The sequence below is a fragment of the Natator depressus genome, chromosome 3, assembly GCF_965152275.1.
Source record: "Natator depressus isolate rNatDep1 chromosome 3, rNatDep2.hap1, whole genome shotgun sequence".
NCBI classification, from domain to species: Eukaryota; Metazoa; Chordata; order Testudines; family Cheloniidae; genus Natator; species Natator depressus.
In genome coordinates this window covers 113,815,546-113,842,014 of record NC_134236.1, presented here as the reverse complement: position 1 = coordinate 113,842,014, position 26,469 = coordinate 113,815,546, and the positions used below count along the sequence as shown (strand labels likewise).

The window sequence follows — 26,469 nt, the reverse complement described above, 5'->3', positions numbered from 1 at the left end:
AACCCCACCATTTTATATGTATAGTTGGGATTGTGTTTTCCAATGTGCATTACTTTGTATTTATCAACATTGAATTTCATCTGCCATTTTGTTGTCCAGTCACCCAGTTTTGTGAGATTCCTTTGTAACTCTTCACAGTCTGCTTTGGACTTAACTCAAATAGGAAGAGGGAGGTTATTTTACCTCTATATTTGGTAGTGGTGTTACTGCTGATGGAATACTGTGTCCAGTTCCAGTGCGCACAGTTCAAGAAGGATGTTGATAAATTGGAGAAGCTTCAAAGGAGAGCTGCAAGAATGATTAAAGGATTAGAAAACATGCCTTTTAGTGATAGTCTCAAAGAGCTTAATCTATTTAGTTTAACAAACAGAAGGTTAACGGGTGACTTGATTGAAGTCTCCAAGTGTATACATGGGGAACAAATATTTAATAATGAGCTCTTCAGATTAGCAGAGAAACGTATAACATGATCTAATGGCTAGAAGTTGAATCCAGACAAATTCAAACAGGAAATAAGGTGTAAATTTTTAACAGTGAGTGTAATTAACTATAGTCCACAATTAGCAAAGATCGTGGTGGATTCTCCATCATTGGATATTTTCCAAAGGGATATTCTCTAGGAATTATTTTGAAGAAGTTCTATGGCTGTTTTATACAGGAGGTCAGACTAGATCATAATGGTCCCTTCGGGCCTTGGAATAATTTTGTATGATAACAGTGTTGGACTTCGTAGTGCTAAGCTCTGGCTGCATTGTTGACCTTTACACCAATGCACTCTTCTGAAAATGTTGACCTGACAGTTGAAGTGCAGATGTGAAACCGGCCCTTCCTTTTTCTCCAAGGGCTATATATGCTTTTCTCTAATGAAGTGTTGGGTATTACTGGCTAATCAGCAGGTCCAGATCTGGCATCCTACACCGTAAATGTGGACAGCGGGATCCTGTTTGAGATTTTTGTGCAGCCGTGTTTGGGTTTGGATGCACTATCAGTGCAAAGTGACAGAGGCGCACGAACCTGTCTCGGGAAGCAGGCAGGACTGACAGCGCGGCCCCGCCCCCAGGCAACATTTCATCTCCCCCCACCGCAGCAGCTCCCGCCCACGTCTGAGCGCAGCCGCCACCGCGGAGGAGGTTTGTCCTTCCGCTGCCGCCGTCTACCAGGCGGCTTCAGCCAATCCGTGAGACTGTTTGGGGAGGAAGAGGCGGGAGCCCAGCGGGGCGCTGGGGTCGAAGCTGGTTACCGCTCCGTAGTGCTGGTGCCTCTCGCTGCTGCCGTCATGGAGGATTTTTCCGCCAAGTTCGTGTCCCAGAAGATCAGTAAGACTCGCTGGCGGCCGGTGCCCGCTGCCGCCCTGCAGCCGCCCGAGCTCTTCGCTACCGGCTCCTGGGACAACGAGGTACCGGCCCCGGGGCAGCCCCGCGCGCTGCGCCCCCAAATCCCCTCCCGCCCCGGCTCGTGCTGCTGCCGCGCCCCTGCCCGCGTGGCCGGGCCCCAGTTCCTGTGGCCGTTACTCGAACGTGTGGCTCGCTCGGCTCTGCCTGGCTCGCGCCGTTAGTGCCGCCCCCCCCCCTCCCGGGCAGGCCGAGCGGCGGCCGAGCGGCGCGAGTGTGTAACAGCGGCACAAGCCGCGGGGTGCTGCGCCTCATGCTGCGGCGGTGCCCAGCGGGTCCCCCACCCTCAGAGCTGTGCCCGGACCCTCCGCCTCACCACGCTGCGGGGGGGCGCTGGCGCTGCCTCTCGGTGCTGAAGCGCTGGGACCTCCTCGAAGCTTCCTGCGCCGGGGCCGGCGTGGCTCTCTGTGTATTTTCAGGTTTCAGAGTAGCAGCCGCGTTAGTCTGTATCTGCAAAAAGAAAAGGAGGACTTGTGCCATCTTAGAGGCTAACAAATTTATTTGAGCATAAGCTTTCGTGAGCGACAGCTCACTTCATCGGATGCATTCAGTATTTTCAGATCCTGGTAGGTTGAACAGAGACGTTCATCTTTCTCAGCTCAATAAATTGAGCACCATACATTGAGTTGTGTGAGGTTTTAAGAACTAAGCTCCTGGTTTCTCTTCATGAAGGCTAAAGCTCCTTGCCGGACACTGTGTGTTTCTTTGCCTAGTTCCACGACCAAAAATTCCTCTTCCTTTTGGTGTGTGCTGGTTGATCGGCTCTCTTCTCCTTAGAGAGAGTTGCATTTAACTGGTTATGTAGATTACATTAATTGCTTAGCATTTTGCAGGATTAATAAGCTGTGTAAGTACAAAAAAAATTATGGTATGTTAATTTTCTCCAGGTGCTTTGAATGTATTTAATCCACCTCTATGAAAATACGTCAGCTTGTTTATTTTCCCAAGGTAGTCTCTTTGGAAAGAGAGAAAAAGCTGAGCTGACTTATTGTTTCTGGTGTAGCTGTAGATGTGTTTGTTGGTCCCAGGATATTCGAGAGAGAAGGTGGATGAGATGATATCTTTTATTGGACCAACTTGCTCAAAAAGACAAGCTTGTTTCTTTTACCAACAGAACTTGGTCCAATAAAAATGTTCTCACCCACCTTGTCTCAGCTGACTTATTGACAAGAGTGTCCTAAAATATTTTAAAATAAGCTAGCTTCACTCTTTTCATACAGGAAAACAAGATCTCTGTTTGGTCTGTTGGAGACTTTGGAAGTTTGGGTCCCAATGGGGAGTATCAAGGAGAACCACAGCTGTTATGCGATATCAGACACCATGGTGATGTTATGGACATGCAGGTAAAATAGTTATATTCAATGGCTGTTTTTTTTTCTTTTTTTAATAAGGATTTAACACCACTTTTAAAGAAAATTTTAAGTATCAGTGGAATATCAGAATATTGAGAATCAAATAATTTCTTCCTGGGGGGTTATTGTGTAAATCAATTTCCAAACATCAGTTTTTGCATGTGTACACTCTGAGATTATCTAACAATGAGTAAGACTGCTGCAAATTCAAATCACTTGTGTTTCTGTGATAATGTCCTCAAACTGTAGCAAGCTTAAGATATTTCTTCTTAGTTTTTTGACCAGGAAAGAATTGTAGCTGCTTCATCAACAGGAAATGTAACAATTTTCCGTCACCATCAAAATAATCAGGTAAATAACTTGCTGTAGACATAACTTGCACTTGGTTTCAGCTACTCCTTGCTTATAGTACAAATCATTTTAGTGTTAACAGAGACGTGACTTCTCAGAACTATCAAAACATGAAGCAAATGAACTCATGAGTACTAAAATCTGTAAAGCAAGAATTAGGCTAATTTTTAAAATATATAGAATAGTCAGATAATACTTATATAAGTGGACCTGTGGTGGTAACTGGGCTTACACATTTACCTAAATTGTGAACTTTATTGTAGAAAGTATGCATATGTTCATAAGATATTGCAGTAACCCATAATAACAAATGGTAATAGGAAAAGATATAAAAAGCAGATAGCATAACTAAATTAGTCTAAACAAAAAGGACAAGTTAACAAGTATAATTTTAACACAATCTTTGAATTATGTTCAACACAGAATGTAAAGCCAAAAGTTGTTAATCCAAAAATGGTGTGTCAAATACTAAGTCTAATTTATAAACAAAATAATGAGGGAATGGGGTATTCCACCGATTGTTCCCTTTTTGGGTCATTAAAAGAGAATTTTTTGTGTGGAAAAAACAAAAATAAAAACAGATGATGGCAACTGGAGCAAGCTCCACCATCATGGCTGTCACCCCCAACTGTCTTCTGCACACTGGAACTTCTTTGTCCTAAACCTGAGGGATGTTCTGATCAGACCAAGCCAAAGAGAAGAATACTGATGACAACACCACCTCACTCAGTTCTAGCTGAATCCCAAACCCTACCTAGAATGAAATGGGATTGGACTTTGACAACCGCTGGAGCTCATCTCAATTAACTTCTTCTTTTTTCCCTGAAAGGAAAGTTTTGGACTTGAACAACAGCAGCAACGACAGTTTCAGACCATTTTAACCAGCTTCTTTTCTTTTCCCCCAAAAGGGAAGTTATTACTATTTTTAATACCATATAAGAGACTGTCAAAGAAGGGGGTTTTCCTTTCTCCAGTTAAAAGGAAAGGGAGCAAGAAAGCTTGTTAAAATAAAATTCTTACATAATACTTTACATTTCAAATGCTTTAACTGTTTTTCTGTCTCATGTATCTTTTAATAAAAGGTTAAAAGGATTTTTAATGGTGTGTTTGCCATGGTACTAAGCTGGCTGTATGTATACCAAAACTCCAGGCCTTGTTTAGTACTGTTCGGTGTTGAACAGTGACTGGGTCATGTTAACATCTTTGGGCCCTTTATTTCATCTAAACCAATCCAGCGGACCTTATGGTTGTCTGACAGATGACTCATGTAGGATATATGAAGGGCCGTGTTCTAGACCAGGAGCGGGCAAACTTTTTGGCCTGAGGGCCACATCAGGTTTCAGAAATTGTATGGAGGGCAGGATAGAGGTGGCTGTGCTGCCTGCCCCCCACCACCCCATCCAACCCCCCCTCCTTCCTCCCCCCGTTCCCCGACACGATCCACACCCCCGCCCCCTGACCACCACCCCGAACTCCCCTGCCCTCTATCCAACACCCCCTGGCCCCTTACCGCGGAGCACTGGTGGCTGGCTGCCCAGGCTGCCCGGGGCTAGCCTCCTGGGCCAGGAGCTCAGAGGCTGGGCAGGAGGGTTCCACGTGATGTAGTTTGCCCACCTCTGTTCTAGACAGACTCCTTCCTTACATGAATATGTCAGCAAATAGTCTGTTCATTGAATGTTTATGCATATATAAAAGTTACAATGGTATGTTACTTGATTCGTGTAGTAGTTGCCATACTTCTGAAAGAATATTGGCCTGTTTGTTGTTGTTGTTTGTTTTTGTTTTTAAAGAGAACATGTATGAGTCTAGAACTTAGATATAACCTGAATTTATAAAGCAAGTACACAATTAAACAGGATGTTTCGTAACTGTTGGATTTATTTCCTGATGAACATGCTGTCTGATAGAAAGATAGGCAATATCTGAGAACTCTACAATTCCACCCGTAAATTAACTTTCAGTATTTGTTTTACTCTATTGTGTAGTTCTGAGAACAACTAAATGAGAGAGGGTTTTTTGGGCAATAAATTGACTTCTTTACTGCCATAAACCAATTATTTGATCTCAAAAGTCTATGCTCAGTATCCAGACCTCATGAAGACCCTATATCCCTGACAAATATCACTGTGTTGAAATACATGTCTCTGATCATAAAAATAAATATGTAAATAGATTCCGTTTCTTGTCTGGCAGGATTCTTACACTTTCTAGAGCTATTGCTATTCATCATGTCCCTGTTAGGAAGCTCCAGTGATGGAACTGAGAAGAGAGTTTGGTCTGGTCCATCATGCCCAGAAGGATAGTGGCTGCAATGCAGGGTTGTGCATTGGGGATTAAAGGGGAATGACAGATCTGATCTGTAATGATGTGAACAGCCCTTGAAATAATGTGGTGTGCCCTGGTTGTATCAGAACTAGTTTCTGATCCAACTTCTTTAAATATTTCAGAAGCTTTGGTCTCTAACAGCGTCACAGGATTGTTGATTAGTACTATTGATAAATTCTCCTCTTTACTTCTTAGACTTTATCTGTAAACCAACAATGGGAGAGGGCCCATTACCATGTGGATCCAGATACACCTTTCTGTGGTGGAGCGTCATGTACAGGGGTCATCTGCAACAACCCAGAAATTGTCACTGTTGGAGAAGATGGTCGAATAAATCTTTTCAGAGCTGACCACAGGGAGGCTGTGAGAACTATAGGTAGGTCAAATAATCCCTTTTTAACAAATGTGGTCTAAAAGAATTTGAGTCTCTACTGATCAGGTGACAGACCAAAAAAAAAGGAATAGCCAGTAACTTCAGAATTGTGCTGAATGTCTCAAATAGAACTTGTAATGGGTATTCATTCGGATCTAAAATATTTGCTATTTTATGGTGTTTAATTGACAGACAAAATTCAGACTTAGAGCTACCTGCATGCATGTGTTTTTCACAGCCTCTGAAATACTGCATTATTTGTCACAGCAGCTATTTTAAATTATACTACCTTTTGAAACATGACTATCAAGATCTTGACCACAAGTGGTCAATATGAGCCCATTCTTCTGTTCACACGGTATAGAGATGTTATCCTTTTGTTTTGGCCAAATTCCAATTTTGTTGTTTTTGTTTTATGTCTACCTAAAGGAACACTATAAATTAAAAAAATTAGCTTCTGGTACTATATTGGTCCTTCAGTTCTCTTGCCATTTTCTCTGGTTTTGCAATTACATTTTCTCTCTGTGGGGAAAACCCCATTCACACAAAAGAAACAACCATATAAGAAGTGAACTTTACAAAGTAAACAAACTGAAAAAGAAATGTTTCTCTAATCTTTCTGTTACAGTAATATTGAGTAAGTCCCCCACTTAAATGGTATCTAAAAAATATTTTCAGGTTTTTTTTTTTAAGTTGATAACATTCTTTTACTTCCCAGGCAGTTCCAGCCGGACGTGGTATGTTGCACTTTCTATCTGAAATTGCACTGTTAAACAGCTGCTGTGATTCACCCCAGATGTAGTTGTATTTTTGGTAGATGAAGGAATCCAAACTATAATGAGTAAGCTAATGGGCAAAGTGTTTTGGGATCCTCTTTTATATGAAAGACACTACAGAAATATACAAGATGTATCCTAAAAATATGTGATGGGGATGGTAATGTTCTGTTGGGAATTCCTGTAAGAGATTTTTAATCTCTTCTAGACCGAGAATTCTATTTCTGTCTCTGCTATGGAACACGAGACAGGGTGACGATTTATAACAGACATCGTATTAAAGTGTAATTTGTTCAGATGATTTAACCCACATAAATTCTGCACACTTAAAAAAAATCTTACTGTTAAAAAAAACTGAAATATAGATATAGGATTATTTACCACTAATTCCTAATAAAAAGGGAATTTACTGTTTACTATTTAGCATATATTGGACATATTAGCTAAAGTGCTAAATTATGACAATTTGCAGTAAGTTCTACTGCAGGGCATGCACTTAATGTACATCAGAACACAAAAGGGAAAAATAGGGAAATAGAAATAAAAGGGAAATAGTTTTTTATAAAGAGACAGAGTATGTGGGGAAAAGAAATAATGTGCCAGAATGTATTTTTTGTTTAGATCGTATGGACAAATTTCCTTGTCAGTGAAACTTGTCTTAAGTGACACTCAGTGGACTAGCAAAATTTGCTTCTCTAGTATGGATAGGGGAAATGAGAGGATATATCGGAATGGTCTCAAGATGGGGTTCCCTATAGGAAATAGCCTTCAGTGAAATTTCAAAGTGAAATACACACTAAATTAATATGCAATTGAAGTTGAACTTAATAAACTTCAATTGGGCAACTGTGCTAACTGCTGTTCTAATTTATTTATGAATAAGCACATTGTTCAGGAATGTAATGCCTATCTATTTCTGATTGAATAGATAGCAAAGCTACTATCTTCAGAAGAAAAGCTAGAGGGGAAGTCTATGTAAATATATAAATGGCAGATATTAAGTCATGCTAAAAGGGTGCAAACTTTCTAAATTCTTCTTGTAGTTAGTATATGCTGAAGTTTTAATGGAATTGGCCTTTCCTGTGTTTGTGCAGTATGCACAAACTGTTGTCTAGTTCACTTTTTAAAGAATATTGTCTGGTTGTCTACTCTCAGTTGAACACACAAGAACACATTCATTTAAATGCATGCTTAACATGATAGCTATACAATTCAGGTAATCTCCATAAAAGAGAAATAGGGATACCTCCTGAATTTTTGTGTCATCTTAAGCATGAATTAACAAGTACAATGCAAAAGCATCTAAAAAGGAGACCAGTACACTTTTTATACGCATTATTCCATTACAGTAAAAAACAAAGTATGAGCAATACAGAAATCATAAGTTAATAAGAACACACAGCGTAAGTCAGTCAATTAAGGCACTGTCTTCTAAACTCCAAAAGAGTGACCAAATGCTGCTAGACTTGGCTTTCATCTCTGAAGGTAAATGATGGTGTTCGTAAAGCACTCTTGAAATATTTTAATGAAAAACAAATATTTTTGACCCAAACTATGGGGTTAACAATATTGGGCGGTGCTGCTGTAGAGAAGACCTATTGAAGGACAGATGACCTGCTAGATGGGCATCATGTAGGTGGTGATGATTGAATAATAAGTCACCTATTGGTAAAGATTGATGAAATGGCACTGAAATCCTTTTGTAGACAGCTGCTTAATTTACCATAGTAGCTGGAGTTGTGGCTCTTATGGAACAGAGAATCACACTATGAAAAGCTTCACAGCCTCCAGTTGTGAAACAATGGACTTGGGATATACAATATGTCCTTTTTGAAAAGGCCTGTTGCAAAGCAATGGCGCATGCCACAAACACTGACTAAATGACTTCCTTTTGTCAACCACTTGTAGTAAATCTTCCCAAGTCAAAAATTAGATCTGATTCTTCTAAAATAATTCAATTTATAAAGCACAGACCAATAACCTGACTGTCAGTAACAAACTAGATGATCTGTAGAGCATGCATATCTTTTCCTATGTACCTTCAAGTATTACTTTAATTTTATTTTTACTGGGTTTATAAAAAATTAAAATCTGGTTCAATAACTTTGTTTAAACAAACTCATAGTAGGGAATTCAGGTTAGGGAAATGGCTTCCTCGATAGACTTCGGGAGATGGTGTATCAATACAAACACATTGTGGACATAGAGGAAGCTAGAGCATATTGGAAAACTCTATTATATATAAAGGGGGAGGAAGGATGTTCTTAGCAGTGAGTTTCAAGAGCAGCTGCTTTGAAAATTGGTGAAGTTTAATCTGCAGACCATGGGTTTTTGACAGATAAAAGGAAAATAGATGTTAATAGTGCAAGCACTTAGTTTGAAACATTCGTTGTTTAATCAATATTTTCCTAATCTCTTCCTCTTGCAGAAAACGCAGACAGCAGTACACTCCATGCAGTGACTTTCCTTCGCACAACTGAGATTTTGACAGTAAATTCAATTGGACAGTTAAAAATATGGGACTTCAGACAGCAAAGAAACGAGCCATCTCAAATATTTTCCTTGTAAGCTTTTTATTTTCAGCTTGTATTTTCCAGTAAATACATCTTAAACAAGAAAACAAAATCTATTACATATAAATCTCTTGGACTATACTTTCTTGATAACAGGTGATACATAATTGAATTTGGATACTGTAATTGGAGGACTGCAGTGTTGACATCTATAGAAATTTTTCCCCCATCTCCTCTGAATACAGTATATTTCTGGGTAGGAAAACAGCATTGTGTAACACTTGGCACTTTTAGCCTTCAGAGTGCTTTATGAACACTAATTCCCTGTGCTTCGTGAGGTAGGTAAGAAATTGAAATATAGGGCCTGATCAGAATCCCACTGATGTCAATGGAGAATCAGGCTTATCTAGTGGGTGAGTGACTAAAACTCCCTTCGCAGCCTATTGGGTGTGAGAACTGGAATTGGAATGGACGTGTAACAACCCTTTGTAAATATAAGTTTATCTGTACTTCTTACCACAAAGCACCCTTACACTTCTAGTGAAATATTTATTAAGCTTTTGTAGGTGGTCAATAATAAACCACAAGGTACAGAGCCTGGTGCCTGTCTAATTAGTGGTCAATAACTTAATAAAAGAAACAAGTTCCAGGGGGTGTTAAATTGTTCTAGCCTCAGTAGTAAGATACTCCTGGTAATTATACATCAAAATTGGTAATTATATTAATTATGATCAACAGTATAGTACTTTGGGAGGGGAAAATGGTTTGAACAGGAAATTATTTTTGTTTTCCCCCTCTTCACAGGACAGGTGACAGAATTCCACTACACTGTGTTGACAGGCATCCCAACCAGCAGCATATTGTAGCTACAGGTGGCCAAGATGGAATGTTGAGTATCTGGGATGTTAGACAAGGCAGCATGCCAGTGTCCCTGCTCAATGCTCATGAAGCTGAAAGTAAGAACCTAAAGAGAAACAGATATTGTATCTCCAAATCTTGTCCAAAAATACAGAAATATTTAAACACTGCTTTTTTTGTGTTATAGCTACTAAATGTGTGTTCATCCACAGTTTGCTTCCAGGCTTATTCTTTGTCTAACAGGAGCTGGTTAATGTTGTATGTTATGGCTAACTAAAAGTCTAGTCAATCAAGAAATAGAATTGAGCAAGTGGTTTGTGTTTTGTCAAACGCATCTTATAATGCCTTTAAACATATATTGCTCTGTGTGTTTCTATAAGAATTGCATATTGGTGGTCCTTTGCTCGTGTAACATCTATTAACATTTGATAGGAATCACATAAGCACCGAGAGCAGGATTATAGTAATTGACAAATATGAAAATGTGCAACTGAGTCAAGAGAAAAAGAACTTAAAAAAATAATTTTTAAAAATATTCTTTGGGATAGGATTTTTTCGTTCCTTTTTGTGGTTGGGATGTACCCTCAAATGATGAAACATAACCACTTCTACTGGCAATTCTGAGAGCATTAACTATGAGGGAGCAGCTCATTTTCACAACATTGTGCTGGAAATATTCCTTGACAGTTGCAGAAATGTATTTAAAGATTTGGGGTAAAATTTTCAAAAGCGCCTACGTCATTTAAGATCATAAGTCCCATTGACTTTCAGTGGGACGGAAGTTTTTTTGAGAACGTTGCCTTTTATGTCTAAATGTCAACTTAGTTTATGGCAGAGGTTCTCAAACTGTGGTCCATTCAGGTGGCTTGCGGATAGTTCCCTCGAAGGTGCGTGCCTGGGCAGCCACACACAAGAGAATGAAGGACCACCCACCTAATTAGTGGAGCTGTGCAAGCGTGGCTCCACTAATTGGGTGCCTGGACCCTGGAAAAGAAGCACATGTGAGGTGGCAGCCTTGGGAGGGATAGGGGGTAAGTGGCAGGGGGAAGTGGGGTAAGAAGAGAGGGGTGGGGGGAATTAGGGACTTGCAGGCGACCAGAGGAAGAGGTGACTTTCCCCAGCCCCAGGGCTGCAGCTGCCAGGGAGAGATGGCCCTCCTTTCTTTGTAGAACAAAACAAACATTAATTATTGTTGTTTTTTTTAAATATAGCACTTTTATCCAAAGTGCTTTAGAATAGCTAACGGTACAAATAACATTTAGAAAGATCATCAAGTGGTCTGCCGAGACCATCAGCAATTTTCAAGTGGTCCGCGAAAAAGAAAAGTTTGAGAACCACTGATTTATAGGGGAAAATGTACACTTATTACACTCAGCTTCTTAATTTGCATGGGGTGAGGCAGGGGAAAAGCTACCAGTTTTCTGTATATGCATTGCATTGAACGTGTAACTTTGCCCAAAAATTCACACTAAACATAACTTTGGGGGCTTGCTTATTGATATATTAGCCAGGTTCTAGCTGTGGGTAGAGTGATGCATGTGATATTAAATCTACTGGCTAATCAAATTACGTGCTGTCAAGTATAGGGGTCTGATACAAAAGTGTTGATGAGTCAGAGGAGGGTACGGTCAGGTTGGTCTATGCTGCTCCAACAGCCCTCTTGGGGCAATAAGTAAAGAGGAAGTTACTTTCACAATCTGCACACTATCAGGTTTATGCCTGTGCACCTTTTAGAAAGACAGTAGTCCAGTTCTTGGCTTCTGATGGTCACCCCACAGAAGCCTACTAGCATCTCTTCCACATCTCCATCTGAGCTACAGCGAGTACTGGCTAGATAACCTGGCTCTGGTGGTCTTTGTCTTACCACTGATCTCAATAACAAGAAAAGATTATGCAAGTATAGTAGTGTTATTTCTTGCTTACATCTGCCCTATCCTGGCATTCATTAACTTGCACTGGATTGCCCTCATTGGTGCAAACTAATGAGATTTTACTGTATCTTGCATTTGTTTTCTAACATTTCATGTGTGACACTTCATGAAAGTTGATACAATAGTATGGGTTCTCTTCTGATACAAATGGGTTTTAAAATATATTCCACTTTAAGTAAGCAAATTGAATTTTGGTCTGGCAGGACACAGGTAACTTAAACATTAAGGTGAACGGAGGAAAGTGTACAGTCTTATGAAGTGTATATAGCTTAGTTAATGCATTCCTATTTTTGTGTCCTTTCCTTCTTGTTTGTTTTTTGTCTATCTAAATTTAGATTGTAAACTCTTCAAGACAGGGACTTTTTTGCCTTGTTTTATGAGGCACCTAGCACATTGCTGGGAGTAGAATAGATGATTCAACTTCAGATGGGAGAAGAGACCCACAAAACCAGGGGAAACCGTGAAACTGGGTATACATGATGCACAATGTAAACCAGGGAGAAAATTCTTTAGTCTTTCAAATAAAGTAATCTCAGGTTTCGGAGTAGCAGCCGTGTTAGTCTGTATTTGCAAAAAGAAAAGGAGTACTTGTGGCACCTTAGAGACTAACCAGTTTATTTGAGCATTAGCTTTCGTAAGCTACAGCATCCGATGAAGTGAGCTGTAGCTCACAAAAGCTTATGCTCAAATAAAGTAATCTCAGGTATTATTTAGAACAGTGACAGTTAAAAGTTGAGTTAGTTACGGAGGTTAAGGCCAGAAGGAATCTCAAATCATTTGGCCTGACCTTCTATATGTCACAGGCTATCAACACCACCCAGCAACCGTTAAACCCAACAATTGAAATTAGACCAAAGTATTACAGCTCCGAGGAGGCCAAGTTGTTGATGTCCCACAGGCAGAGAATAGGAGGGACTGAGGTGCACCAGTGCCTCTGCAATGACCGAGAAATGATTGCAAAAGAAGTGGGGGTTTTGTGTATGGGTTGTGTGGTTTTAATTTTGTTTTGCGTTTTGGTTTGGTGGGCTTTTTTTTTTTTTTTTTTTTTTACAGTTAAGACAGAATGGAAGCTCTATAGAGAGATAGTTTAGTTCATCTCCAGTACATTGAGTGAGGAGTTACACTGAACACCTTGATTTGGAATTTCCTTGTTTTCTTGGAGAATCAAACTCTTTGATATTATTTTAATATAGATTTGTTTATATAATCATGGGTAATAAACATGAATTGCTTGACTTTTGTAGTGTGGGAAGTTCACTTCCATCCTTCCAACCCAGATCACCTATTTACATGTTCTGAAGATGGCTCTCTTTGGCATTGGGATACCTCCACAGATGTATCAGAAAAGCCATCTTTTTTCCATCAAGGTAAGTATTTTTGACGCAAACTTCTTTTTAGGAAGGCAAAGATCTTAGGCTGAGTTTGTGCAGAGTAGTTAATTAATTGGCTTGAGGGCACTATTCCATATTCTGATCATTTATATTGAGGGCTGTTGAAGATGGGAGTATGATTATTTCTTATTAGAAAGAGATGGTCTTAGTGGTCCTCTTCAAGAGAATTTCAGGGCTTTCACTTGTTTCCTTAAATATTACGTCATATCCGATGTGAGTGCACTCACCAACAATGGGTCAAGGGGCACACCTAGAATTTTCACAGCTAAATCCAGTTCACTTTCCAAAAATCATAGCTTTATTGATTTGGAAGGGCACTAAATGCCATATAGCTGCATATATCCTTGAGGGAGACTTAAAGAATGGTATGGATAAGATTCTGGGATACTGTAATAAGGACATAAGGAAACTGAACTATGAATAAGGGAACTGTCTTTTAACTGGACAAATATATTAGAGACTAAATGGAAGACTTTCTGTATACCTGTTGAAGGAAATTGCTTGTCTAATAAACTAGACAAATAGGGCTGCCAAGCGATTAAAAAACTTAATCGCGCTATTAATAATATAATATCGTTTATTTAAATATTTTTGGATGTTTTCTACATTTTCAAATATATTAATTTCAATTACAACACAGAATACAAAGTGTACAGTACTCACTTTATATTTATTTTTTATTACAAATATTTGCACTGTAAAAAGAAATATTTTTCAATTCACCTCATACAAGTACTGTAGTGCAGTCTCTTTATCGTGAAAGTTGAACTTACAAATGTAGAATTATGTACAAAAAAAGGCATTCAAAAATAGAACAATGGAAAACTTCAGAGCCTATAAGTCCACTCAGCCCTACTTCTTATTCAGCCAATCGCTAAGAGAAACAAGTTCATTTACATTTATGGGAGGTAATGTTTTCCACTTCTTATTTACAATGTCACCTGAAAGTGAGAATAGGCATTCACATGTAGTCAGCATCGTAAGATATTTACATGCCAGATGCACTAAAGATTCATCATGTCCCGTCATGGTTCAACCACCATTCCAGAGGACATGCTGATGACATTCATTAAAATATGTTAATTAAATTTGTGACTGAACTCCTTGGGGGAGTGTCCTGCGGTTTTACCCACATTCTCCCATATATTTCATGTTCTAGCAGTCTCGGATGATGACCCAATACATGTTTGTTTTAAGAACTTTCACTGCAGATTTGACAAAATGTAAAGATGATATCAATGTGAAATTTCTAAAGATAGATACAGCACTCGACCTAAGGCTTAAGAATCTCAAGTGTCTTCCAAAATCTGAGAGGGACGAGGTGTGGAGCATGATTTCAGAAGTCTTAAAAGAGCAACACTCGGATGCGGAAACTACAGAACCCGAACCACCAAAAAAGAAAAACCTTCTGCCGGTGGCATCTGATTCAGATGATGAAAATGAACTTGCGTTGGTCCACACTGCTTTGGATCGTTATCAAGCACAGTCTGTCATCAGCATGGATGCATGTCCTCTGGAATGGTGGTTGAAGCATGACGGGACATGATGAATCTTTAGTGCATCCGGCATGTAAATATCTTGCGATTGCTGGCTACATGTGAATGCCTGTTCTCATTTTCAGGTGACATTGTAAATAAGAAGTAGGAAGCATTACCTCCCATAAATGTAAACGAATGCTTCTCTTAGTGATTGGCTGAATAAGAAGTAGGGCTGAGTGGACTTGTAGGCGCTGAAGTTTTACATTGTTGTTACATAATTGCACTCAAAAACAAAAAAAATACATTTGTAAGTTGCACTTTCACGATAGAGATCAAACTTCAGTACATGTATGAGGTGAACTGAAAAATACTATTTCTTCATCATTTTTACAGTGAAAATATTTGTAATGAAAAATAATAGAAAGTGATCAGTGTACACTTTATATTCTGTGTTGTAATTGAAATCAATATATTGGAAAATGTAGAAAAAATCCAAAAATATTTAATACATTTAAATTGGTATTCTGTTTAATAGTGTGATTAAAACTGCAATTATCACGATTAATTTTTTGAGTTAAGTGCATGAGTTAACTGTGATTAATCGACAGCCCTATAGACAAATCATTGTAGGGGAAAACATATTTTAATGAAAAATGAGACTTAATACTAAGAAGGTCAGATTCTGCTGCCTTCTGTTTTCATTCTTGTCCTCATTTCTAGAGTACAAAATTCCACCTCCATGTAGAAACAAAATCACAACATAGTGCTGATGTAAAATACACTGGAAATTTCTAGTGCAAAACATTACTGTAGCTAAAAATAGGGAAAATATTCAGATTTTCTTGTGAAGTAAACCCCCCTCTCTCCCGGGCTCAGAGGTTTGAGGGATTTCTGTATATGGGAAAGCTGATATAACTGAGACTAAATAATAAATCTAGTTGCACTCTGCTTCTCAGTTGTACCAGGTTTGCCTATTACATACCCTGGATTCTAAACAAATAGCTTTTCCCTCAGTCTATCTCTTCCTCCAATTTTAATCTTGTAAGGAAATCATAATTCTGATTTTGTGAAATTTGTGACTGTTTCTTTCCATAGCAAAGTCAAAACCAGGTGTATCCTATGTAAAGGATAAGCAGGAAATTGGGGATGGGATGATTTGGATCAGTATCTTAAACATAAATCTAAAGCAGCAATAAACATAAGAAAATACCTTCTAAGCCAACTTCTTTCAAACTGAAAGCAAGCTTGGAACTGTGCAAGTTAGTTAATCAGGAGGTTAATATGTTATTTCTCATTGTACCCTAAGAAGGTGATTCCTTACTGTTATGATGGCATTAGCTCTCAGTTGAGGGGAGATCTGGTAAAGAGCTGGTAAAAACTAGCTATTCTGAGTGACTTTGGTCAGTTAAATAATGCAAAATATTTTTTGGTCCACTGGAGACTCATCTAAGCCCATCAAATCAATTCAATCTAAAACACAGACTTTGGTATTCCACCATTTTCACTGAATGCTTAATATGCCACCCCAATCCTGAACTGAAGTAAATAAAATCAAAGCTAACTGGTTCGTTTTGTTTGTTTTTGTTGTTTAGGTGGAAGAAGTACTACACTTCTATCACACACTGCTAACCAGTCTGTAATAAGTGCCTGGCTAAGCAACAATCCTACCAAGGACCGCATGGAGATCACCAATTTAGTTCCAAATCAGACATTATCTGTGAATAGCTTGGATGTTTTAGGACCCTGTCTAGTATGTGGTACTGATGCAGAAGCCATTTATGTTAATAGGCACCTTTTTGCTTGAATATACTTTAAAGCGACACTCTTAAGTAGTTTAACTACCTTGAGAACTAGCAGGAAAGGTCCTGAGGATTCCAATTTTTTAAAAATGAAATCTTTTACAGAAGCCTGTAACATAGGGGCCTTTAATGCAGTCCTGGTAATGCAGAGGGAAAACAAGCTATATAAGGCTCTTGAGAACTGTTCCATCACCACTGATGCTTATGCATCCAGTGAATGAAATAGCATTTACCATATGTTATGTAAGTGCACCCTTCTTTATTGCCCACTACCTTTTGCATTTCTTATTTGGCAAGCAAAAAAAACAGTCAGTAGGGAAATAAATTGTATTTTAAATGTTCTAAGCGTGTTACGATAGCTTTGAAGTCCCTTAATGTTCATGCTACTGTAATAACACTAAAGTATTCATTCAAGGCCAAAATTTAGGCTTCTTATGTTCTTTTTAAAGACAGAAATATTACTTTTTTTATTTGAAATTTTTATATTTAAACATCCCCAGACACTATTAGAAATGCAATTGTTATGCTGGTGCATGACAACTAGAAAGGGAAACAGAGTTAAGTGAAATGCAAAAAGGACTGTTTAAATGGTGAATGGTTAAGACCCATAAGAGTCTAAAAATCTTGAAGCTGTAATAATCTAAGACAATGCTAACAACACTGATACAGGCACGTTAAAATTTGATGCGGACATTGTGCCTGTACACTTCTGATTTGTTGAAAAAATTGTTTATAAGTTAGTCTTTATGGGTGCTGGACAGACATCTGACCAGCATTATCCTATTAAGGTCAATTTCATATGATAAACAATTTTTGACAAAGCTTGTGTCATGAGTTTTGTCCAAATTAATGGAGTACTAAATCTAAGTGTTACCCAACAGCTATCATAAAAACGCCTAACTTTTCAATATTATTATTCAATACTAGCTTTTGTAACAAGGAGCCCTTTCTACAATGTTTTTAATAAATATTTTTTCCACCAGAATTTTGATTACTCGTTCTTATGCCTTAGCTTTTATTATAAAGTGAAAGATAAGTTTGAATGGCCATTTTGCAGGAGGCTAAACGACTTATTTTTGGCTTAGTTTGGTGTTACAATTGACTGATAGAAGTTGATCTTAATATGCACCATGCCCACTTTAAGGTCCCACAATGTGGTTCCACACTGGAACCATGGGCCTCCTGCACAAATTACCTTGTGGGATTGGGACCTTAGTTATTATTCCCTAATAGCTTGACTTCTCAGATGTGTAGAGCACCCTCTAATCCCATTGCAGTCCAATCAGTCCATGAGTACACTAGAATATCTTCATCTGGATACAAAGGTGAGTAGCTAGCCTTTCAGCTACACAATGCACAGTCTGAGTGATTGCGTGGCTGGTAAGACTACAGTACAGGAAGTCACACAATCTGAGTTCTAGTCTGCTCATTTGCCTTGTGGCTCTGGGAAAGTCGTCATTCTTTGCAATTTTATTTCTAAGGGAGTAATGCTTGAGGCTTAACATTTTGTAAATCAAGATGAACTGGCTGACAGGATAAAACTAAGAATCAGGAGACCCAAGTTCCCAGTTCTGCCTGTGCTTTGTTGTGGGCAAGTAATGTAATCTCTACTTCAGTTTCCTTATCTGTAAAGTAAGGCTAATGGTTTTTATTCACCTTTTGTAAAGTTTGAGCTTTGTGGAGGAAGAGCTATGTAGGTGCCAAGTGTTGTGAGACAGTAAAACATTAACTCCTAGTAATCAGGCTCACTGTATCATGACAACTAATTTGTCAACTGATGCTTTTATGTTTGATCCATTACATACATGTTAGGTGTTGCTACCTCAAAATGGTGATGTCTCTTGAAGGGTTGGTCCTGTCTACGCTCTGTGTATATTTCTTCTTGAACCAGTATATCTACATCACTGTAGCTATATACTGGTGCAAACCCCTAACTTATACATAATAGCACATTATAAACCATAATTTGTGCTGTTGTAGTTTACTCCAAAAGATGTACTTGTATTAGTTGAAACAATTTGTTGGTTTGGTATGTCTATGCTATGAATCTTCATAAATCCCAACGGTGGACAAGACCACCAATCTAGAATCCAGACAGAGACCATAGTGTAAGGGTAAGCTTCTCTGCTACCAAATAACCACAGGAAAACTGGAGTGTATTCTACGTAACAGGAGAGAGAATACATCACTTAAAAAATTAAATGTCTAAATTCTAATTAAAAAAGAAGCTGCCATCTTGACATAGGAAAGATCTGACTTGCAAAGCTGTAAGGCACATTCTTTTTCTGTTCTTTAAAAGTGACCTACAGAAGGGGGTGTGGGGGGAGGATGTGTTCTCTTCGGTTCTCTCTATGATGTAAGAAGTGCTGAAAGATGGGTTTGGGGGGCAGTGTTTGTTTTGTTTTTTAAATTCTGCCTGTTTCTCTTAAAATGGGAATTCAGGTTCTGTCGAAGCTGGAAATCTCTGATGCCTGGAGAACAAGTGAAATGGTGAAGAGAATATCAGCAAGAAGGGAAAAGGATTTTCTATTCACCTTTCAAAACTTTTTACCCCAGAAAAGAACAATTTAACTTAAATGATAATTTGAATAGAAGTCTTAGACTCAATACCCTAGCCCCTACAATTAAGGTGGTCAGTGCTCCCAATAACTTTCTTAATGCCGCTTGATATTTCCAAGGTTAAAAAAAGCCAAACTAATTTTAAAAAATGTTTGCCAGGCTGCCTTCATACATAAATAAATAAAGGACAAATATCTTTAATATTTCAAAAATAATTTGCTGGTCACCTGTAAAGAACAGAACATGCTTAAACCACTTTAAAATCCGTTATTTTCCTATGCATTGTAGTGATGAAGTACATTTTCTGTGCTTTAACCTACTTGCCACAGATGGTAGACTGAACCATCAACAAAAATATGAATTCTCACCTAAACAGCCTCATACTTCCAATTATCATGAATGATCACGGGGGTGGGGGGGATTCAGACTGGCTTTGGGAGGTGAGATTTAGGTTACCATCAGTGAGGGGGGGGAAAGAGAATTTGTATCTTTGGGCCCAGAAAGTGGTAATTACAGTGGTAGCGTGTGATCACCTGGGACTGTGTGTCAGCAAAATGGGAGCCCATGGATATTACTGCCCTGGCTCAGCCACTTTTCCAAGGATCTTTACATCTTTTCCCCTTCTCACTGTTGGAAGGTGAGCGTGACTAAATGATCTATGGTAAAGAAATGTACTTTGATTTTGACTTTTGATGTTATGTTAGATGTTAAGTTGCATATACCATCAAGTCACAAAGCTACTCTAAATTCATAATAGATAGGATTTAGTGAATTGCAAATAACTCTATTGAAGAGTTTTGGCAACAAAACAAACCTCACAAGTTAAGCTCAAACTTGTGTTCAAAGTAACTACCTTTTATTTGTACAAAATGTCTTAATTAGGATACATTTAATAACTGAGTCAAAAGGTTTAGTTTTTTTGTTTTTAGTCCCTTCTCCCCCAGGACACTTAACATCTTCCAGAGCTCATACTTTGTCACCTCTTCCAGTCCCTTTCTTATCCCAATTCCCTTCACACAAGGGAATGAAAAGAGACCACTTGATCAAATCTGGTGTGATTCAGCTCTTCCTCCTCCTCCCCCCCCCCCCCCCCGCCCAAGTCTTCTGACATTAACCTAGTTAAAACAAATGAGATTCCAATACAAAACCGGTTAGGTTCAATATTAGTAGTTTTATTATCAAAAGTCAACCTTTTCTTTCTTTTGCAAAACAAGACAGGCGATCAAATCTCTTAAAGATACCAGTCTCTGGACCCTGGCCTTTTCAATGCCATTTGTGGGAATGGTGATTAATATGGTTCTTGGATTTGATCATGGTTAAATGTTACTTCCACCAAATTAGGGTCCAATACACGTGGGAAGAAAACTTTTAGGTTTTGATCAACGGAAAAGTGAACTGTCATTCTGATTTTTTTTTTATAAATAGCATACTTACTGATTTACAAATACCTCCCAATGTGAAAGAGAGATCTTACTTTGTGTTTTGGTGTCGGTGAGAACTTAAAAATGGAATTAAAGCAAGTATTTACATATATGAGAGGAATAAACATTCAAGGCTACCTCTCTTCCCTGTCCTGGTACAGCCAACAGTAAAAGACTATATTTCATTTCAGCAAATGACTGATTTTAGCTAGTTTGAAATTTTAGGGGGTTTCTTTGACATTTGCTTGTTGATTTCTCAACAAAATGGAAGACAATCTAGAGATGGAAGGACTTAATAATAGAGAGGGAAGGAACTGTAGCATATACATTTGTTAGAAGCAAGACAGCATCCTTTGATTGTATAACAGGAAGGAAACATTGGACTAAAAATGCTTTGAAAAAAAATTAACAGATAAAATCTAAAATCAATAGGTTGAAAAGGAGTCATAATCTAACTGCCAAATTCCAGGAAAAAGACCAGAAAACCCTAGTTATACATTTATGTAGCTAAATATTTGATAAAGAATAGATTCATAATGACTTTTTAAGGTGTTTTTTAAAAACCTCACTTTTCAGCATCTCCTGTTCTATATTGGTCAATGCTATCTATACCAGTGGTTCTCAAACTTTTACACTGGTAACCCCTTTCATGTAGCAAGCCACTGAGTGTGACCCCCCCCTTATAAATTAAAAACACTTTTTAATATATTTAACACTATTATAAATGTTGGTGGCAAAGTTGGGTTTGGGGTGGAGGCTGACAGCTTGTGCCCACCCCCGCCCCCCATGTAATAACCTTGTTTTGGTAGGATTTTTTTGTAATTATTCATGTTGCTTTATATTTATTAGAGAAGGCAATGTCAAATTTGCCTTGCCATTGAAGAAAGTGGTGGTGAGGTTAGTGATAGCCCTCAGTTCATGGGGGAGTGAACTCTACAGTCTCAGACTGGCCTCCAAGAAAGTTCTGCCTCTCATAGGTTATGTTAATTATAAAGAGTTCCATTGTGCCAGAGGAGTGTAGACAGCTGTTACTCTGAAAGCTGTCAACAGTGGTCTTCATCTTGGAGTTTTAAGTGATGTCTTATATCTCCTGGTCCAAGTCCTTGAAAATAAGGATTGAGACCTTGAACTTGATTCAGAATTGAATGGGAAGCCAGTGTAGACGGGGTGGGGGGGATTGGTTTGATGTGTTTGTAGTAGCCACTGTTGCTGAGGAGATACACTGCAGCATTCTGTACTAGTTGGAGTTTCCTAACAGATGAAGGTTTCATGCCCAGGTTTATCACATTGATTTAGTCAGCCAAGAAGTGATGAAGGCATAAATAACTGAAGCTAGATCATCATCTGTCAGGATGGAACGGAGTCTCTAGCTCTCTGGAGATGATAGAGAAAGCATTACTCATGGATATAACTACAGTATACTTCTTAGTTAGAAGCCATGAAGATGACTTAGGCAAGAATTCAGGTCCCCTTAGGAAGCACCGGAAGCTTTGAATATAAAGCTTCAAACACTGCCTTTGGTTTGATTGAAATGTTTAAATCTTTATTCCAAAGAGCGATGATGCTTACACAGTTCCGCTGTGTTAGGTTCATTAGTATTTTATAGGCTGCTGAGAGAAATCCTTTAGCCTTAATGAAACCTCAGTTTGAACTTTTCAGTAGGACACAGATGTGCAGCATTTGTTTAAAAATCTAGCTTATGAGCTGCAGGCAGTGCAGCCAGTACTTGTCTGAACCACCTTTTTATTGTAGATCTGGGAAACCTGCTTTTTGAGGGGTTTTGGGAAAAGGCCTTATTTCCTATTTATTATATCTGAGAAGTTCTGTATTGTACTCAATTTTTCTAACCTCATGCTAGATCTTGATTTTTACCTTCTTATAAAGAGGTGATGGTTGGATGCACCCTATAAATCACTATTAAGAATAACTTTTGATTGCCTTTAAGTAACTGTAAAAGGAGATATGACTGGCAACCTCTCCAATTTTTCAATATCCCTTTTGAAATATGGAAACCAGAACTGCAACCAGTATTCCAGTAGTGATCCAGCTGCTAGAGAGAACAGTGTTGATGTAATATACTTAGACTTCTCCAACATATTTGCCTTGGTACTGCACAACATTTTGATTAAAAACAAAAGAACTAGAACCGTATAAAATTTACATGATGCCAATTAAGCACATTAAAAATTGGCGAAATGACAGGTCTCAAAATGTAGTTATAAATGTGGAATTATCATTGAGCAGCTGTGTTTCTAGTGGAGTCCTGCAGGGATCGATTCTTAACCCTACGCTATTTAATGTCCTTAATGACCAGTGTAATAGGGTCCTTGGTGGGCCAAGGGGCCAAGTGGTTAATGTCTACTCGGTCATGGGGCAGTGGTAGGGGAGCCTGGGCCTGCCCATTCCACCAGGCTCTGATCCACAGCCCTAAGACGGTCAGCATCATTTGACCTTCAGATAGGTCCCTCTGAGCTACCTTCCCTGGGTCACTTCCTACTGCTGCTTCACTCCCTCAGCTTCTGGTCCCAGATAAGGAGAAATGGAACCCAAACTCCCAGCCCCAACTGGGCTGTTCATACCGGGAGGCTTCTCCAGCCTCTTTTGGGCAAGAGCCTTCTTGGTAGATCTGCACTCCCCCAAGCCTCTCCCTTCTGAGCTAGGTTGCTCCCTTTTCAACCCTATCTCCAGTTGGAGAATGCTCAACAAGGTTGGAGGGGCAGGGCTACCTTTAACCTCTTCTGGCCCTATGTGGAGTTTGTACACCCCATCACAACCTGAAATAAAACATAGTCATCGTTGATAAAATTTGCAGATAACAAAAAAATTGGGAGAGTGGTAAATAACGAAGAGGACAGGCCACTGATACAGAGCAATCTGGATTGTTTGGTAAGCTGGTTGTAAACAAACAATATATATTTTAGTACAGTCAAATGTAAATATATACATTTCTAAGAATGTAGGCTATATTTACAGGATGGGACACTGTCTTGGGAAGCAGTGATAATCAGCTGACCATGCGCTCCTACTGTGAAGCTGTGGCCAAAAGGTCTAATGCAATCCTTGGATGCATAAAGGGGAATCTCAAGAAGGAGCAAAGAGGATATTTTACCTCTGTATTTGGCACTGGTGCGGTTGCTGCTGGAATACTGTGTCCAGTTGTGGTGTCCAGAATTTAAAGATGTAGGTTGATTCAGGATGTTGATAGATTGGAGAGGGTTCAGAGAAGAGCCCCAAGAATGATTGATTTAAAGGATTGGAAGACATGCCCTACATGACACCTAAGACGCTCAATCTGTTTAGTTTAAGAAAGCAAAGGATAAGATGCGACTGGATCACAGTTTACAAGTACTTACATGGAAGACACACATTTGATAATGGGTTTGTTAATCTAGTAGAGAAAGGAATAACAAGGCCCAATGATTGGAAGTTGAAGGTAGACAAATTCAGACTGGAAATAAAGTATATATCAGTGGTTTACAAACTTTTTTCACTTGCGGACTCCTAAAAAATTTTTGAAAGGAGGTGCGGACCCCTTTGGAAATCTTAGACATTGTCTGCGGACTCGCAGCAGTCCATCGACCAAAAGTTGAAAACCACTGGTGTACATTTTTTAACAAAGAGGATAATTAAAATTGGAATAATTTACCAAGGGTGGTTGTAGATTCTCTATCACTAGCAACTTTTAAACAAAAATTGGATATTTTTCTAAAAGATCTGTTCTAGTTCAAACAGGAATTATTTGGGGGAATTTCTATGGCCTGTGCTATGCAGGAGGTCAGACTACATGACTACACTGGTCCCTTCTGGCCAGAGACACTATGAATCTCACGTATGCTGTATACAAAAGTAATATCATTGGGACTGTCACCTGATGTGCTGAAACTACCTCTGAGTCCATTTTCTCAGATGGCTTGGGACTCCAGAACCCTGTCTTGTTGAGCCAGACATGCTAGCCTGCTGCAACTCAGATCGAGAGTCTGAACCACGCCCCCAAAGCTGCAGACTAAACTGAAAACAGCTCAGCAAGTACTCCTGTCTCCAACACCCAGCTCCCAATGGGATCCAAACCGCAAATAAATCTGTTTTACTCTGTATAAAGCTTATACAGGGCAAACTCATAAATTGTCCACCCTCTATACCACTGATAGAGAGATATACACAGCTATTTGCTCCCCCAGATATTAATCACTTACTCTGTGTTAATAAAAGTGATTTTATTAAGTATAAAAAGGAGGATTTAAGTGGTTTCAAGTTATAGAACAAAATAACTTACCAAGCATAATAAAACAAAACACACAAGTCTAAGCCTAATACATTAAGAAACTGAATTCAGTTAAATCTCAGCCTCAAAGATGTTCCAATAAGCTTCTTTCACAGACTAGACTCCTTCCTAATCTGGGCCCAATCCTTTCCCCGGTACAGTCCTTGTTAGTTCCAGCTCAGGTGGTAACTAGGGGATTTCTCATGAGTGAGAAGCCCCTTTGTTCTGTTCCACCCCTTCTATAGCTTTGGCACAAGGCAGGAATCTTTTGTCTCTCTGGGTCCCCATCCCTTCTCCTAAATGGAAATGCACCAGGTTTAAGATGGATTCCAGTACCAGGTGACATGGGCACTTGTTCTGTGAGACCCCAAGCCTCCATTCTTCCTGGCCTGACTCACAGGAAGGCTTGCAAGTAAACAGAGCCATTTACAACAATTGTCCTAGTCAATGGGAGCCATCAAGATTCCAAGCCACCATTAATGTTCCACACTTTGAATAATTACAATAGGACTTCAGAGTAATACTTCATATTTCTAGCTTCAAATACAAGAATGATACATTCATACAAATAGGATGAACACACTCAGTAGATCATAAGCTTTGTAATGATATCTTACAAGAGACCTTTTGCATGAAGCATATTCCAGTTACATCATATTCACACTTATAAACATTTTTCCATAAAACATATGGTGTGCAATGTCACAATCACTTCTTTTACTTGTATTTTATATTCCCCTATTTATACATCCAGCCAACCCCCTTTTGCCTGCAGTATTGCTTAGTTGGTTATCCTCCAAGTTGATCCACCATCAAGATCTCAATCCTTTTCAGTGTCTTGCATTTCAGGATTCTGTCCCAAATCCTTTTAAGTATGGCCCACATTCTTTGTTCCTAGATGTATGACCTGTTGGTCATACCAATTGGAGCAGGCTGGAGCCGGGTCGCTCTACCTACCGCTGCTGGTGAGTGCAGGCCCACCCCCTGCTGCAGTCCTCAGCGGAGTGGGGGCGGAGCAGGGGCAGGAAGAGGCGGGGCAGGGGGCGGAGCAAGGGCAGGATTTTTGGGGAAGGGGTGGAGTGGGGCTGGGGCTGGGGGAGCAGGGGTGTGAAGAGGTGGGGCTGGGGCGGAGCAGCTACAACTTAGCATATGGGTAGGGATAGCCCTGAGTGTGGTTGCTGCTAAGAGAGGCTGCCTGCCTGCCTGCCCTGGACCCAGCGTGGCCCCGGGAGGGGGCAGGGGTCTCCCTCTGTGCACAGCTCATTGGCTGGGAACGGGGAGCTATGGCCAATGGGAGCTGTGGGACAGTGCTTGCAGAGAGGGGCAGCACACGGAGCTACATACCTCCCCCCACAGAGGCTGCAGAGATGCGTTGGCCCCCTTCCGGCATGGGGCTGGGGTAGCAGGAAGTCTGCCTTAGTAGCAGCCACGCCACGCTGCGCTGTCGACCAGGAGCTGCTGGAGGTAAGTGATGCCCAGCAGGAGGCGATGCCCTAGCCCTGAGCCCCTTCCCGGAGCCAGCACCCTGAAACCCCTCCTGCACCCCAAGCCCCAGTCCTGAGCCCCTCTCAAAGCCAGTACCCTGTACCCCCTCCTGCACCCCAACACTTCCCCAGTCTGGAGTGCCCTCCTGCACCCAAACTCCCTCCCAGAGCTTGCACTCCTCAAGCCCTCCTGCACCCCAACCCCC

General features: G+C 39.7%; 1 protein-coding gene across 2 annotated transcripts; it reads left to right on the top strand.

The window, feature by feature from the left end:
• The first annotated feature begins 1,177 nt into the window (after nt 1-1,177).
• On the top strand, nt 1,178-17,930 carry NUP43 (nucleoporin 43). 2 transcript variants are annotated; one of them, XM_074946984.1, is made up of 8 exons: nt 1,178-1,396; nt 2,612-2,734; nt 3,017-3,094; nt 5,615-5,795; nt 8,997-9,132; nt 9,886-10,037; nt 13,115-13,237; nt 16,332-17,930. In XM_074946984.1, exons 1-8 carry the CDS (start codon nt 1,277-1,279, stop codon nt 16,541-16,543), a joined length of 1,125 nt encoding a protein of 374 aa, XP_074803085.1. In that variant the 5' UTR covers nt 1,178-1,276; the 3' UTR covers nt 16,544-17,930. The 2 variants fall into 2 exon arrangements, with proteins under 2 accessions (XP_074803085.1, XP_074803086.1); XM_074946985.1 differs by lacking the exon at nt 1,178-1,396 and adding an exon at nt 1,821-1,957 and having other exon boundaries at nt 16,332-17,929.
• Nucleotides 17,931-26,469: the final 8,539 nt, after the last annotated feature.

What these genes read in the sequence shown, in the direction of transcription:
- NUP43 (XM_074946984.1), top strand. Translation starts at nt 1,277, where the DNA reads ATGGAGGATTTTTCCGCCAAGTTCGTGTCCCAGAAGATCAGTAAGACT. An exon ending in CCATCTCAAATATTTTCCTT is followed by an intron (nt 9,133 to 9,885) that starts GTAAGCTTTTTA and finishes CCCTCTTCACAG; the next exon opens with GACAGGTGACAGAATTCCAC. An exon ending in CAATGCTCATGAAGCTGAAA is followed by an intron (nt 10,038 to 13,114) that starts GTAAGAACCTAA and finishes TGACTTTTGTAG; the next exon opens with TGTGGGAAGTTCACTTCCAT.